The 15178-nt window shown below is 43.6% G+C and overlaps 1 protein-coding gene across 3 annotated transcripts in view; it reads left to right on the top strand.

The window, feature by feature from the left end:
- The first annotated feature begins 6663 nt into the window (after positions 1-6663).
- Positions 6664-15178, top strand: part of EPM2A (EPM2A glucan phosphatase, laforin) — a 180198-nt gene continuing 171683 nt past the window's right edge. For all 3 annotated transcript variants that reach the window (XM_029594030.1, XM_029594028.1, XM_029594029.1), the window contains exon 1: positions 6664-7012. In XM_029594030.1, coding sequence (XP_029449890.1) covers positions 6760-7012 — 253 coding nt within the window. In that variant the 5' untranslated portion in view covers positions 6664-6759. The remainder of the gene's footprint in view (positions 7013-15178) is intronic.

Here is a 15178-nt window from a genome sequence, read left to right as displayed (position 1 = left end):
CAAAGTCAATGATCAGTAAGTATCATAAAGGAATTTTAAAAGAACCTGGAAGACAGCAGGAGCAGAGGCAAAAACACCCAAAGGTAGCAAGAGAGGCTCTGAGTAACAGTGGGACTGTAGTTTAAAACCACAAACCATAGGTACAGAGCAAGATAGCAAGAAGAGTGGCATCAACATGCCAAGGTTCTATGAAGGTGACAATGTAACCCAAACAGAAGCATGAACACCCCAAGGCACCAAAAGGGAAGTAACAAGCACCAACAACAGTGGCATGATCAGCCCAAGTCACCAAGAGGGGCAAATGATATCAACAGCAGTGGCTTGAGCAGCTCATGACACCTATAGAGGGGCAAAGGGCACCCACAATAATGGCAACCCCCCCTCCCCCAATATATCATAAGAGGAACAAATCAGCACCAACAGTGGCATGAACACCCAAGGCTTAGAGCAGGGGTAAGCAACTCTGGGCCTGGAGTGCCACAAACAGGTCTGGTTTTCAGGATATCCACAATGACTATATATGAGGTATATTTTCATGCATTGCCTCTGCTGTATACAAATATATTTCATGCATATTCGTTGTGGATATCCTGAAAACCAGACCTATTAGTGGCACTCCAGGTTGAGAGTTACCTACCCTTGGCTTAGGGTGAGGGGTATGGCAGTGAGCACAGTGGTATCAAAATCCTGAAGAACTGGAGTGAGGGGTATAGTTAACAGCACAATGGCATCAAACCTCACCAAGTGTAGAGTGATGGGCAAAAGAATAAGCACAATAGCATCAAAACTCCAAGTCATAAAGTGATGGGTAAGATATGGGAGTAACTTCTAGGAAGATAGAGTTACAACCTTTTAAGCGCCAAACATGCTTAAAGGCGCTTCTCCCCGAACACAAGGATACCATACCAAATTTAGTAGAAACAAACATCAAATTTTTATTGCATATCAATAAGCAATGCAGGTACCCTTGGGAGGTACAGAGTCACAGCAGTTCTGTCTGTCTAAATGCTCAGGAGAAGCACTACTGTCTCTCTTTGTATGTCAGTGAGTTCTGCTTTTTATAGGTAAAACATACAATAATAATCCCTAAGTTGCATGAACCTATGGGAGTATCACATACACAGTTTCTCATGTTAAAACAAGATGAATTAAACCTAAGTTATCCTGATCCCCCTCCCAAATTGAGGCCCACTTGCCTGATGTTTACATCAATCTTCTGTCCTGTCAGTTTTTCACTCTCAGGGAGGTTTCTAAGACTCTGGTTTCGCTGGTGCCACTGTGGTTGAAACGCCTGCGAGATTCTAATCTTTTCCTTCTGCTTTTCTGTGACCACATGACCCTCCATGGTAACATAGTTAACAATACTGTCAACAGAAAAAGACCAAATGGTCCATCCAGTCTGCCCAGCAAGCTTCCCATGCCAGCAACTGCCACTCGTGCAGGTTACCCCCAAGTGTGTGTGTGCGTCAATGAGAGACAGAGAACATGGACAAGAGCATGGATGTGAAAGCATATTGAATGTATGTGAGAGTATGTGTGTATGCTTGTGAAAGCATTTGTGTGTGTGTGAGAGAGAGCATGTGTATGTGAGAGCATGAGTGTGTGAATGAAAGCATGTGGGTCTGTGAAAGCATGTGGGTGTGTTTGTGAGAGCGTGTGCATGGGTGTGGGTGTGTATGTCTGTGAGAGAGCTTGTGTGAGAGCATGTGCATGTATGGGAGAGAGCATGCATGTGTGTGTGATTGTGAGAGTGAATGATTATGTGCATCTATGTATATGAGAGAGAGCAGAAAGTTTCCCCCACAAATCCACAGCAATCTCAAACTGACTGGAAATCAAGTTCCCAGAGATGAAAAGTGGCAATTATTTTTATCCTTATTAGTATTAATTATTGGGTGTTTTTTTGATGTGTCTGCTATTTTGAAATATTGTATTGGTGTTTGGGGATTTTTTTTATAATTTTTATGAATTTTTAATTATTGGATGTTATTCTATTCATCAGCTGTTTTGAAATATTTATTCTTGTTATCAGTATGGTTTTACTCTTATGAATGTTTTATATTTCTTGATTGTATTGTTTGATATTTTAATGAAGAATGGTGGTATTCTGTTTTTCCTTTGCTGCACTGCATATAGTCTGGATTGTAACAGGTTCCAGTTCAATTTTGTCTGCACATTCCTGTTTATACTTTATAGTCACTTTGGCCTGGATTCATCATTCTTCGCAGAATGATGAATCCTGCAAAAACGGGGGGGTGGGGGGATAGGTCTGCGAAAGCCTGCAGTCTTCGCACCACGGCAGTGCGATTTCGGCGGCCGCAGTGTGCACCGAATTGCGCCACCATGAAAGATGGTGCTATTCGGCGTGCTACTGCCAACGATAACATTAGTAACATTATTGCTGGCAGCAAAGCCACCGCCGACTCCGCCCCTCCCCGCCATGACTCCACCCCTCCCCACCCCCAATCTAATTTGCAAGCTATCGCAAGCGAAAAGGGCCTTTTCACATGTGATAGAGGCTTATCGCACACAATACGGCCATATCCCTTGCGATAAGCCTTTGGAAAATAACCCCCTTTATTCTGTATTTTAGTGAGGTGTTTTCCACATGTGTGATTAAGGTGAGGTATTTTTCTAGCATGTAGCAGCTATAACAGTTTGATTTGTTCTGTTTTCCTATTAGGAAGTGCACTGGTGCTTAGAGCCTGGTATATTTGCAGTGTTGCCTTTTCATAGGTAGGGTTTTTACTTTTTGAGTGCTGACAGTTAGTGCTGTTTTAGTAGGGAAGGTTTACGATATTGTAAGCACATACCCAACATGTGTTACAATAGGACTAATACCATGTTCATTCCAATGGTGTTATTTGCTTTTTTTTGCAGGGTTTGCTGATTGGCACCACAGCAGAGCATGTAAACATAACATAATTGTTGTAAGTAATATTTTTAGTTCAGAGAACTGTACTTTGAATATCCTTTTTCATGTAAAATCAGTTATTGTAAATGCACATGTAGAGACCCCTATTGGGTCTCCACTAAAAGGAATTTACCAACTTTATAGATAGTATTATTTAGTTGCTGTACTTCTCCCCCACGTGATCTGGGATCTGTTGGTTGCGCCTTACTACTGGAAAAAGGGGAAACATCTAGCTAGGGTGTAGACTTTTGAGCAGACCTTGGAGGGAGCAGGTTGGAGTTTTCCTGCTCCTGTTTTGTCCCTTTTTGATTTGGAAGACAGTATCCTGGGACCATAAGGAATAAGGTCTGGGTTAGAAAGAAAAAAAAGGCTAACTCCTCTTCCCTTTTTTGAGAAACTGTTTCGCCTATTTTCGAACTTTGCTTTGGAGGAGGTTTGTACACCCTTCCTTTAACTGTTGTTTTGAAAGTCTGGATTTTTATGTTTGATCCAGCAACTAAATTCCCCAAGGCCTAGGGAATTTAGTCACTGTCTGGAAGAAAAGGGTTTTTCAGGTCAGCAGGAGGAGTTGATTCACATTCATTTCTGGGAGGAGAGAAAATGGAGGAAAGGAGAACTTGTGGCACCTATTCAGTGTTAACCACCACATATCATCAGGATGCTCTGGAGGAGTCTGGATGAGGAGTAGTCACCTGAATAAAGCTGTGACAAGTGGGATTGTATTGCAGGCCATCACAATGTAGTGAAGAATCCTATTCCGCCAATCCTGGTAAGAAGCTCCAAAACTACCCCTGCAATGGAAAGGGATGTGGAAACAGAAGAGTAAATTAGAACATTAGCAAAGAGTCACAGATTTATTGACATTGAATTATGTAATAGATTTCATGGAACAAAGACTTGTATATTGTCAATTGTTTCATTTCTATATTAATTATTAGTAAAGTTCCGTTGGAGCTACAGTCATAATCCAGTATGAATATTACATGAACCTTAAAGACTTTTAGACAACACCCAGGGCTTGAAGATCACTCCCCCCCCCCCCCCCCCCCCCCGACAGGAAATCCTGGAAAACAGAGGGACTGTTTAGGAAGTCTGTTTAGATATCTAAGCCCTTGGACTCCTTGGTGAGGGATTTTTAACATAATTTTTAACTGTGAGTGCTGGACGTAGGGTGGAGGGGGGAGGGCAGTGCAAGGCTGCAAGGTTCACTAGGGCCCCTAAAACCTTTGTACCAGCCCTGGTGTAAAATATTCTGGGACCTAGGTCAAAGTCTCTGGCTGAAACGTATCTCCCACACAAAATGTAAAAATAATTTACATGTTAGCAACAGCTGCATTTTGCTGATTGACTTGAATTATTTTGCTGCATAATTAATTCCCTTGTATACAGGACATACCCATCAGCTGTGAACCTTTGTAGTGGGGTTGAAATATTTAGTGGTTTCAAAATTCAAAAGTGTGCTTTTAGATAACATTTGGAGAGCAGATTGCTACAATTTTCCATGGAATCAGTCCCCTGGATAACCACTGCTCCCTGCAGACAAACTACTTGCCCATTGTTGGCACTGTGGAGAAGAAGAAAGGTATTAATGAGGCACGGACTTTGAACTTTTCCTGTTAGAAAGGAAACTGTAGAACGAAGGTCACAAAATGAAACTCCGGGGAGACAACGCAGAGCCAACATCAGGAAATATTTCTTCACAGAGAGGGTGGTGGAGGCCTGGAATTTCCTCCCAAAAAAGGTGATGAGGACAAAAACAGTAAGTAAATTCAAAAGGGCATTGGATAAACACTGCGGATCCCTAGAGGGTAGAGGTTGGAAATAAAGAAAGGGGTGTATGGGGGTAACTTGCACAGAGTGGCAGTTACTACCATTGGTCCTTATCTGCTGTCATTACTATATTACTATGTTAAGTGTACCAGATATGCCCACTAATCTGGTCCCTTTACGCTGACATCACCATACTTGTAAATGATGTTTAGACACAAAAAGTTGTTAGGAATACAAAGCGAAGCCCATGAATGGCTCCATTAAAATACACAAGAGTTTGGTGGGAGCAGCTTAATCCTTTGCACAGGGCAGCAAAACAGAGACTGGATCCATTGCACACTTATTGCACACTTATATTGCACACTTATATTGTGATCTTATTGAATGTTGCTCTGGATAAACAACTACAGAATGTTCTGACAGCACGCATACAATGCTCCGTTTTTTTTTTTTAATTGACATCCTAGAGCACGGATGTAAATCCGAAACCAGGGAACAGTGACACCATATTTATTTTGTTTTGTTTCTATGCACATGACTACAGCTGCTGCATTGCCCCAGCCTCTCCAATAACCAACCAGAAAACATTGCAACATACTGTGCTGGCCTTGCGAGGCTCGGGCTGTTGCGCTGACTCTGTAAACAAACTAGAAGTCCTTGTAACTGCATGAAAAGTATTTTCAGCCCTAAAAGTTCAAGTAAGGTGAGTAACACAGACCGCTGAACTTGAGTATACCATTTTTTCACCACCTTAGAAAGAGCAGCTGAGCTAGAGGAAACTTTTGACCTTGTACCTCAATCCCGCTGCGATGCCACCATACGGCCACAGGGTGGCGCTGGTGAGAGCGGTCTGCGCTCGCATTAGAGAGTGGGATTTCATATGCTGTATGAGAAAACAAAAAACCCAGGAAATAAAATTACAGCCCGGTAGGGTCGGCGTTATTCGTGCATATATTTAGTAGGGTGGGGGAAGGGAGCTGCTGAGCGTTTGTGGCAGCTGTGCGACAAGGGGAGGCTGGGGCGGATAATTATAGCATCCACCGGATTTTGCGCAGTCTGTTGGAAGCACCGTGGCTGTTTAGCAACAGAGGCAGAAAATAAACTGAAATCAGAGCTGTCCAGACAAGCTCTAGCAATGACTGCCTGGCCCGCGATCAGGGAGTCGGCTGGCTGAGGTCCTGGCTGGCTAGACAGCGAACCGATTCAAGGAGGCCGAGTGGACTCCGCGAGCCAAAATACCGACCGAACCAAGTATTAGCGTTTAGTTCTAGGAAAAATAAATTGTACAATGGACCTAACCGCCCCCACACACAACAGTACATTTGTTTATTGGCATGTAAAACATGGAACAGTATCAGCAGTATCGCTTTTAAAGGGATGTTGCCATGTTAGGTGTTTCAGTCTACCAAACCGGTGTCACTGTGTATGAGTTTAATAAGAAGAGATCAAGAATTGGAGGTTTACAACCATGCATTTGCCAGTCAGATTTAAGCCAAGTTGCATTTGAAGGACTTGACTCAGCAATGGAGCAGTGGCGCACACACAGCATTTGCTTCTCACTGCCCCTGCTGCTGTGTTTCCTGTTAATACGTTAGGGTTTCACAGCTACAGCCCCCAATCTGCTGCCGGCACTCGCCCAACCAAGAGCCGCTCGGCGGATTGAGGGAAGTATTTCAGTACCAAACCGTGGTGCGAGCAGGGGGAGGGGATTTTGCAGAATTTCCCCCCCCTACGCCACTCCTTCTGTTTGCCCTCCCCGCAGCCACTTCAGTGACCGCCCCCTCTTCGTAAATTTCAAATGCAAAAAAAAAAAAAGGGGGGGGGGTGGGGTTTAGAAACCAGCGTAGAATTCCAATGCCAGGCTACCCAAGTAACCAACTCTCTGTCCCTTCTTCCTCCGCTGCTTGCCTCCCCGCTCGGCCTGCCATTGGCTCATCTGTTCCCCGCCTCCCGGTTTATATGTGCGCCTGGCCGCAGCTGTCAGGAGGGAGGTGGGGCTGGGGGGGGTTCCCCTCGATACAGCTCGGGCTGGCTTTATCTTTGCTTGAGGAGACCGCGAGGCCCTGCGCCCGGCCATGCCGCTGCTGTGCAGGTTCGGGGTGGTGCTCACTGTGGAGCGCACCGACGTTGCCCTCTTCGTGCTGGGCTCCCGGCAGGAGATGGGGCACTGGGATCCGCACGCAGCCGTGCCCCTGAAGGCCGCCCACTCCGCCCTGTCCACGCAGGAGCCCTCGCTCTGGCTGGGAGAGGTGCTGCTGGAGGAGCCCTGCACCGACACCTTCTGGTTCAAGTTCCTGAAGAGAGTAGAGGGACGATTCATCTGGGAAGGTACTGGTGGCGCGCGCGCTGCTGCTGGGAAAGTGACCCCTCCTGGATTAGAAGAGCCCTTTCTGGGAGCCTTTAAGTGTCACCCGGCATTTCCTCGTTTTCAGGCTGTCTGGCAGCTATGTGCAACCCTTCAATCCTGTCTCAAGGATCTGGTTTTCAGGATTTCCCTAATGAATATGCATATCATTTATTTGCATGCATTGCTTGCAAGGTATGCACGTATATATGCATAGGATATATTTGCTGCATTGCCTCCAATGTATGCACGTATATATGCATGGGATATATTTGCATGCATTGGAGGCAGTGCATCCAAATATATCAAATGGATATTAATTAGGGATATCCTGACAACTAGACTAGCCAGATGGTCCCTGGGTTGAGAACCTTTGCAGTAGCAGGGGTTGGCAATCTCCATCCCCTGTGGACAAGAATCCCCTGAGGTTTTCAGGATAACCCTAATGACTATGCATGACATAGATTTGCATGCATACTATCTCAATTGTATGCAAATCTGTGTCATGCATATTCATTAAGGATAACCTGAAAACCTGAGCAGGAGGCCTGGAGGTTGCCTACTTCTGGTCAGTACACTGGGGTCAATGTAATAAGCTGTGATTAAAACTGTGCTGAAATTCAGTACACAGTTTCTTAATGCACAAGCTAAAAAAATGTAACTCCAATACTGTAAACTAATGGTATGCTAATGCTTCAGGAATTAAAAAAAAAAGATGTGCACTAAGCAAGGAGTGGCCAACTCCTCAAGAGCCACAAACGAGCTTGGTTTTCAGCATAACCACAATGAATATGCATGAGAGAGAGATGCATGTAGTCTCCTTTATATGCAAATATATCTCATGCATATTTGTTATGGATATGCTGAAAGCATGACCTGTTTGTGCTTCTTGAGCAGGGGTCCTCAACCTAGTCCCTGGGACACACCTAGCCAGTCAGGTTTTTGGGATATCTTCAATAGATATGCATGAAATAGATTTGCATACAGTGGAGGCAGAGCATGCAAATCTACCTTATGCATATTTATTGTGGCTAGCCTGAAAACTGGATTGGGTTGGGAACCAAGGCTCTTGAAAATTGGAGTTAGCCACCCCTGCCCAAACCAAAAATGTACATAAAAATCACTCAGTGCTCATAAGAATATGATTTGATACACATAAACCATTTCTTTGTGTGCAGAAAACATGGTTTATGTGCACATAGCTTATTTTATACACACAAATTCTGCATACAGGTCCTGGCACCGAAACTCTAGCTTCTGCCCATAGACTAACATTAGACCTAGAAACCTTGCTTCACCTCTGACGAAGAATTAAGTTTCCAGCGCTAAGAAAGCATGTGTCAAGTCAGTGCACCTCTCTGCATTGGGGAGTAATAGCTGATAGTTTCAGTAACATATATACATGGGAGGGAGCTAACCTGTACATCCACTGCTGTGCATGCATACATACAACGCTCCTTGTTGGACTGGGAGTAAGGTTTTGCTGCCGGACGCGGCTTAAATAGGTGCTAATCCACCCCCTAATGCAATAGGTGGATTAGCGCCTATTTAACGCGCGTCCGACGCGGATTGAATGAGTTAGCGCTCATCACATGCAAATGCAATGCGGGCGCCATGCGTGTGCTAAGAAAGTGGGTGTTGAAGAGTCAGCGCCCGCTTTCTGCAAAATGTATTGCATCAGCCACAAAGATAGGTGGGTATTCCCACAACTCCTCTTGCTCACTCTACAGCTGATGTAATAAAGTTCCCTTGGTAGAGCACACAGTTTTACCTGCAGTTGTGCATATATTTTTTGTGCAAAACTTTACTCCCAGTCCAACAAGGAGGTTTGTATGTATGCATGCACAGCAGTGGATGTACAGGTTAGCTCCCTCCCATGTATATATGTTACTGAAACCATCAGCTATTACTCCCCAATGCAGAGAGGTGCACTGACTTGACACATGCTTTCTTAGCGCTGGAAACTTAATTCTTCGTCAGAGGTGAAGTAAGGTTTCTAGGTCTAATGTTAGTCTAGGGGCAGAAGCTAGAGTTTCAGTGCCAGGACCTGTATTCAGAATTTGTGTGTATAAAATAAGCTATGTGCACATAAACTATGATTTCAGCACACAAAGAAATGGTTTATGTGTATAAAATCATATTCTTATGAGCACTGAGTGATTTTTATGTACTGTATTTTATCGGCCCCTTTAACCCTACACCAGAAGTAGGCAACTTCGATCCTTGAGTGCTGCAAACAGAGCTGATTTTCATTATGTCCTCAATTTATATGCATGAGATATATTTGCATACTGTGGAAGCAGTGCATGTAACTATATCTACATAAGAACATAAGAAATTGCCATGCTGGGTCAGACCAAGGGTCCATCAAACCCAGCATCCTGTTTCCAACAGAGGCCAAACCAGGCCACAAGAACCTGGCAATTACCCAAACACCTAGAAGATCCCATGTATACTTATTGTGGATATTCTGCAAACCAGCTCTGTTTGTGACTCTTGAATGCCAGAGGTGTCTACTCCTGCCCAAGGCTGTTTGTCCTGTGGAGGTTGTAGGGAGCTCTTATACTGAGGAGGGGGAGGAAAGGAGGAGCCTGGAGAAGGCAGAACTGTACTGGAGTATACTCAGCCGCAGGCAGGCATCCAGCCAGTCAGGGGAAGATTTACCAATAGGCAGAGTAGGCAAGTACCTATTGGCAGCTGCTCTGTCTTTGAGTCTCTTGTTTTACGTCATCAGCTGTGGCACCTTCTTATTTAAACAAGGGGGTTGATTTTGGGGGTATAAATCTGCTACTGCAGTCACTTGGGGGAAATGCACCGTGGATCAAATGCCATCTGGTTCCTGCCCTGTGGTTGTGCTGCTCATGGCCAAGGGAGCAGGTTGGTGCCGAATAAGCAAATTAGAAAACATGACAGTGAAAAAAAGTAAGAGACAGTCACCTCACAAGGTTCACTGTGGGAAGAGAGAGCACCCAAGTGGCAGTAGGACTCGAGGAGGCCAAGCTAACCTAACTTCCCTATCCCAGAGTCATCAGTTTCTGTGTTTCCCTGTACCCCCACCTCCTCTCCCCAGATTTCCCCAGAAAGCTGCTGCAATCACCAGCTCTCCCCCGATCCCAAACTACAGCCTCATCCTCCTGCAACCTGTCTGGTCTGCCAGAGCTACCACAGAAGCATCACCCTAGCCCCAGAAAAGGAGGAACACACTGCACCCGAGCACAGTGTCTGCACTTTGCTGACCATCCCTGAGTTTACTGCTTTGGCTCCTCCTAGGTCTGTAGTGCACTTGAATGGTTTACATAAGGTGAGGAGTTGCTAGAGTGGCAGCTGCAGGGATAGCAAGTAGTACTGTCCTGGGGTGAATGCTACTTTCTCTGACCTATAAAAAGATGGACTATGAGGCAGAGAGGGGAGTGGCTGAAAGAGGAGGGAACTTGTGGAGGGTGGGCTAAGATTGGTAGAGGAGGGGGCTAGGAGTACAGAGAATTGCAGAGGGGGATGTGGTGGGGGGAAGCTGTGAATGACATTTGGTGAAGGAGCTGGGAGGGACGAGAGCAAGGGGGAAAACTGGAGTTAAGACAGATGGGAAACCTAATGAGATGGGGAAGGGGTGTTAGAGGGGGAAGTAAAAGGGTGAAATTTACAAATAAGTGACAGGGCAAGAGCTGGAGAGGCAGGACAGGTGAAGAGTTGGTGATGAAGGGGAGAAAGAAGAGGCAGATGGCAAAAGAGGAGAGAAACAGGAATGTTAAGGAGAAACAGGAGAAGACTGATAAGAAGAAAACACAGGCTCTAAAGAACCTTAAAGCCAGTTTAATCAATAGAATATGGGTCATCTTAAAATATTGTATGCTATGTATGTAATATGGTTTTGATTTTTTAAATAACAGAAGATTTGCAATGTGGCCCATGCTGTACTCCTGATAGCGATAGGCTTTGCATGTAGTATTTAAAAAAAACGTATGCGATATTTATATGTACAGAACTTTCAATCTGTGCAAATAGAGATATATGTGCATTGCTGATTTGTATGTGCATGGTTATCAGATGACTCGGTCACCAAGGACAGCTTAAGCCACTGCTGGTTTTTGCCTCATTGCATGCAGGAGGTGTATTTCTGATTACTCTAAGAAGGGTCAGACTATGTCTCCATAGATACAATGGGGAAAGATCAGGGGGCATAGTGATCGTGTAATCCTATCTCTTTGTTATCAATCCTTCAGGTTTTAAAAAGGTGAAAAAATGGGAGAATTATGACAGTTTATTCAACCATTTATGCTATTCAGGAAAGTTATTGTAATACAACCAATACAAGAAAGTGTGCATATATAAATTGCATGTTAAATTTTGTAATTGGCATATAAACTATAAGGGGCGGATTTTCAGAGCCCTGCTCGCCTAAATCCGCCTAAATCCGGGCGGATTTAGGCGAGCAGGGCCCTGCGCGCCGGTGCGCCTATATTCAATAGGCCTACCGGCGCGCGCAGACCCCGGGACTCACGTAAGTCCCGGGGTTTTCCGAGGGGGGCGTGTCGGGGGCGTGTCGAGGGGGCGGGCCCGATCCGCGCGACGTTTTTGGGGCGGGCTGTAGCGTTTCGGGGGCGGGCCCGGGGGCGTGGTTACGGCCCGGGGCAGTCCGGGGGCATGGCCGCGCCCTCCAGACCCGCCCCCAGGTCGCGTACCGGCGCGCTAGCGGCCCGCTGGCGCGCGGGGATTTACGTCTCCCTCCGGGAGGCGTAAATCCCCCGACAAAGGTAAGGGGGGGGTTTAGACAGGGCCGGGCGGGTGGGTTAGGTAGGGGAAGGTGAGGGGAGGGCAAAAGAAAGTTCCCTCCGAGGCCGCTCCGATTTCAGAGCGGCCTCAGAGGGAACGGAGGTAGGCTGCGCGGCTCGGTGCGCGCCGGCTATACGGAATCGATAGCCTTGCGCGCGCCGATCCCGGATTTTAGCGGCTACGCGCGTATCTACTAAAATCCAGCGTACTTTTGTTTGCGCCTGATGCACCAACAAAAGTACGCCAAATCGCGCTATTTGAAAATCTACCCCTAAGGGTATATAAGAGTTGTATAGATATATGTTTATATACAGTGTTTCCATATAGGTTTGTGAATTCATGCAGTAAGGCTGTTCAATGTTGAGGAATGTATTGTTTTTAAATAGAATGAGTGCGTTTGATGAGAGTGGATGCGTATAAGAGTGAGTGTGGTCAAGCCATCTAGACGCATTCCATGTGATTGATAAGCATTTGTCAAACTATTTTGTGATAATAAAGTTTGCACACTTTCTTGTATTTGTTGTATTACAATAATCGGTGTAGAAAGTGCAAATAATATCATTCACATTGTTTACCCGATTCAGGAAAGTTAGCCATATTTCTATTTGCAATTTTATTTATTTATTTATTTATTTATTTATTTATTTATTTATTTATACCAATTTCTTTCTATTTTTGAGGAGGGTGGAGGTTGTTTTCTATGGAATCATGGAAAGTAAGAAAAATAAGAAGCATTGAAAAATGTTTTTTTCTTCATTTTTACATATGCCTTAAAGTATTGGCCTAGCTCTTGATTTGGAAAAGCCCTTGCTCCATCTTGTGTCCTCTGGCAAGTAGCTCTGAGTATATAGAGCCCTTCCTGTCTCCCGTCCCAGATACAGGAAATGCAAATCTTGCCGCCCCACCCCGTGTGAATTCTTACACAGTATGCTGTGTGTGTTATAGGCATCACATTCCATTGAAAAACACAACTTTTATAACAAATCTGTACAGCTCTGCCTGGGGCCTACATGTTTGACAAGTAGGGGACTCAAGAACAGAGCTTATAATTTATATATATTGTGTAATACAGTTACATCTACAAATTTAATTACTGTTGATTTGTGGTATTTGACTTTTTGACAGAAAATCAACAAATGGTTTCTAGATAAAAGGTACTGGTTAACCAAGATGAGCTAAAGGACGCTTTGACTTAGTTCATTGTGCTTCCTTTCTGCTATAATGGCAATGTATACTGGGCCTTTAAGCTCTTTTATATATTTGATTGTGTGGGTTCTTTTAAACATTGTATAATAAAAAAGATGTGATATATTTTGATACCACAGGCACTATGTTTCTTTGTTACACTGGAGTCAATACCAGGAAAGAGACTGGAGGAAAAAATGGAATGATCTGCAGTGATTTTTAGGATTACAGTTACATTCAGGTTTAATTCTGTTTTTTATGGTTTTGTCTGTATTCCTTGCTGATGTTATAAAATACCTGTTAAAAGATTGTAAATTGCTTTGAACTGCAGCATTGAGAAAAGCATGAAGTAAGTAAATAAATATCAGAGCCCCCTAGGAGGAGAGTGAGAGAGATGAATTGAGATTTCCAAGAAGGGATAGAACTGTTTTTATTTTCCTAGGCTCCGTCGGTTGTGATTTATTGATTGAAACCATATGTTGCTGAGAGATGGCTTGTCACTGCTTCTACGTAGGTTTTAAATTTAGCCATAGTTTTTATTAGCCAGATAAATTGATGCGTAGCAGAACACTGATGGATCTGTGATTTATTTTTTCTGTTGAAAAAATGGTGCTACAAAACTTGAAATACTTTTGGTTGAGAATTAGGGAACATAAGACAAAACAATTTGTTCTTAGTGATCCTAGTGTCATCTGATCACCCCAGTCATGCCTGAGCTCCTTAGAGCAGTGTTTTCCAACCTTTTCAGGCCCAAGGAACACCTACATCAACCAAAATGTTGTTTAGCACACCAGTCTCCAGGGAGCAGGCAATGCGGACATGGAAAGGACTCATATTTATTTATTTTATTTATTTATTTGTAGATTTTTATATACCGATGTTTGGTACTGGCCTTCACAATGGTTTACAGGTATAACAACAATACATGTAACGGTTTAACATCAATAAACATAAGATTTACAGGTACAATATAATAATACATGTAATGGTTTAACATTAATAAACATAAGATTTACGGGTATAATATAATAATACATATATCGTCTTACAATTTGAGACCATAACATTGGTCTATAAATAAATAGGTATATAACCGGGGATATATCTAGACTGTGGGAATAGCAGTAAATATAAACAAAACATGATAGTGATTAAGGAAAAGTGAAACATTTTGCCTTGGATATAAAATAGAGTCGGGTTGAGTGAATCTGGGATTGGAGGGTATGAGAGAGGGGGAGGGTGCAGTTATAATCAGCTTTCATGGTAGATTTTTGAGGGAGGAGGATCGAACCTTCGGAACAGAAGAACACTAAGAACTTTTTCGCTAATTTGTTATGTACAAGATAGACCTGGGTTGTTCGAATGTATAAGGATGGAGAGTGTGTTAGAGGGCAATTGTGTTCGTAGGGTTCAGCCTATGCCATCTCTATAAGTTTGTTGGAACAGCCAGGTTTTGAGGAGTATTTTAAACTGTTTTATGTTGCTCTGCATCCTTAGGGTTTTGGGTAGAGTATTCCATAGGGTGGGGCCGACTAGTGACATCGCTCTCTGCCATACCATAGTGAGTTTGGCTGTTGAGACTGTGGGGTTTGATAATAGGGCCTTATTTGCTGATCTTGTGTTACGTTGTGGCATATGTAACTGGATTACATCATTTAGCCATTCAATTTCCTTCCCATATATTGTTTTGTGTAGAATGGTGAGTACTTTGAACTCGATCCGTTTATCAATGGGTAGCCAGTGAAGTTCTTTTAGTACTGGGGTGATGTGTTCCGTTTTTTTATGACCAGTTAGGATTCTAGCTGCTGCATTTTGTAGTATTTGTAGTGGTTCTGTAGTTGATTTGGGAAGGCCTAACAGCAGGGAGTTACAGTAATCAAAGCTTGTAAAGATCAGAGACAGTAGTATGGTTCTTAAGTCTGGTTGGTTTAGCAAAGGTTTTAATCATTTAAGTATTAGAAATTTGTTGAATCCTTCTTTGATCTTTGTGGATATGTGTTTTTTGAAGTTTAATTCTGGGTTTATCCATATGCTGAGATCCTTCACTTTATCACCTAGCTTGATGATAGTATTATCAATTTGCATAATGTTAGTTGGGTTGATTGTAGGGTTTTTTTTTTTTTTTGGAGGAGTATGCATTCTGTTTTATCCATGTTGAAACATAGTCTCATTTGGCCTAGGAGCTTTTTTTATGT

The sequence above is a fragment of the Rhinatrema bivittatum genome, chromosome 3 (genome assembly GCF_901001135.1).
Source record: "Rhinatrema bivittatum chromosome 3, aRhiBiv1.1, whole genome shotgun sequence".
Classification (NCBI taxonomy): Eukaryota; Metazoa; Chordata; class Amphibia; order Gymnophiona; family Rhinatrematidae; genus Rhinatrema; species Rhinatrema bivittatum.
This window is presented reverse-complemented; position numbering and strand designations above follow the sequence as displayed.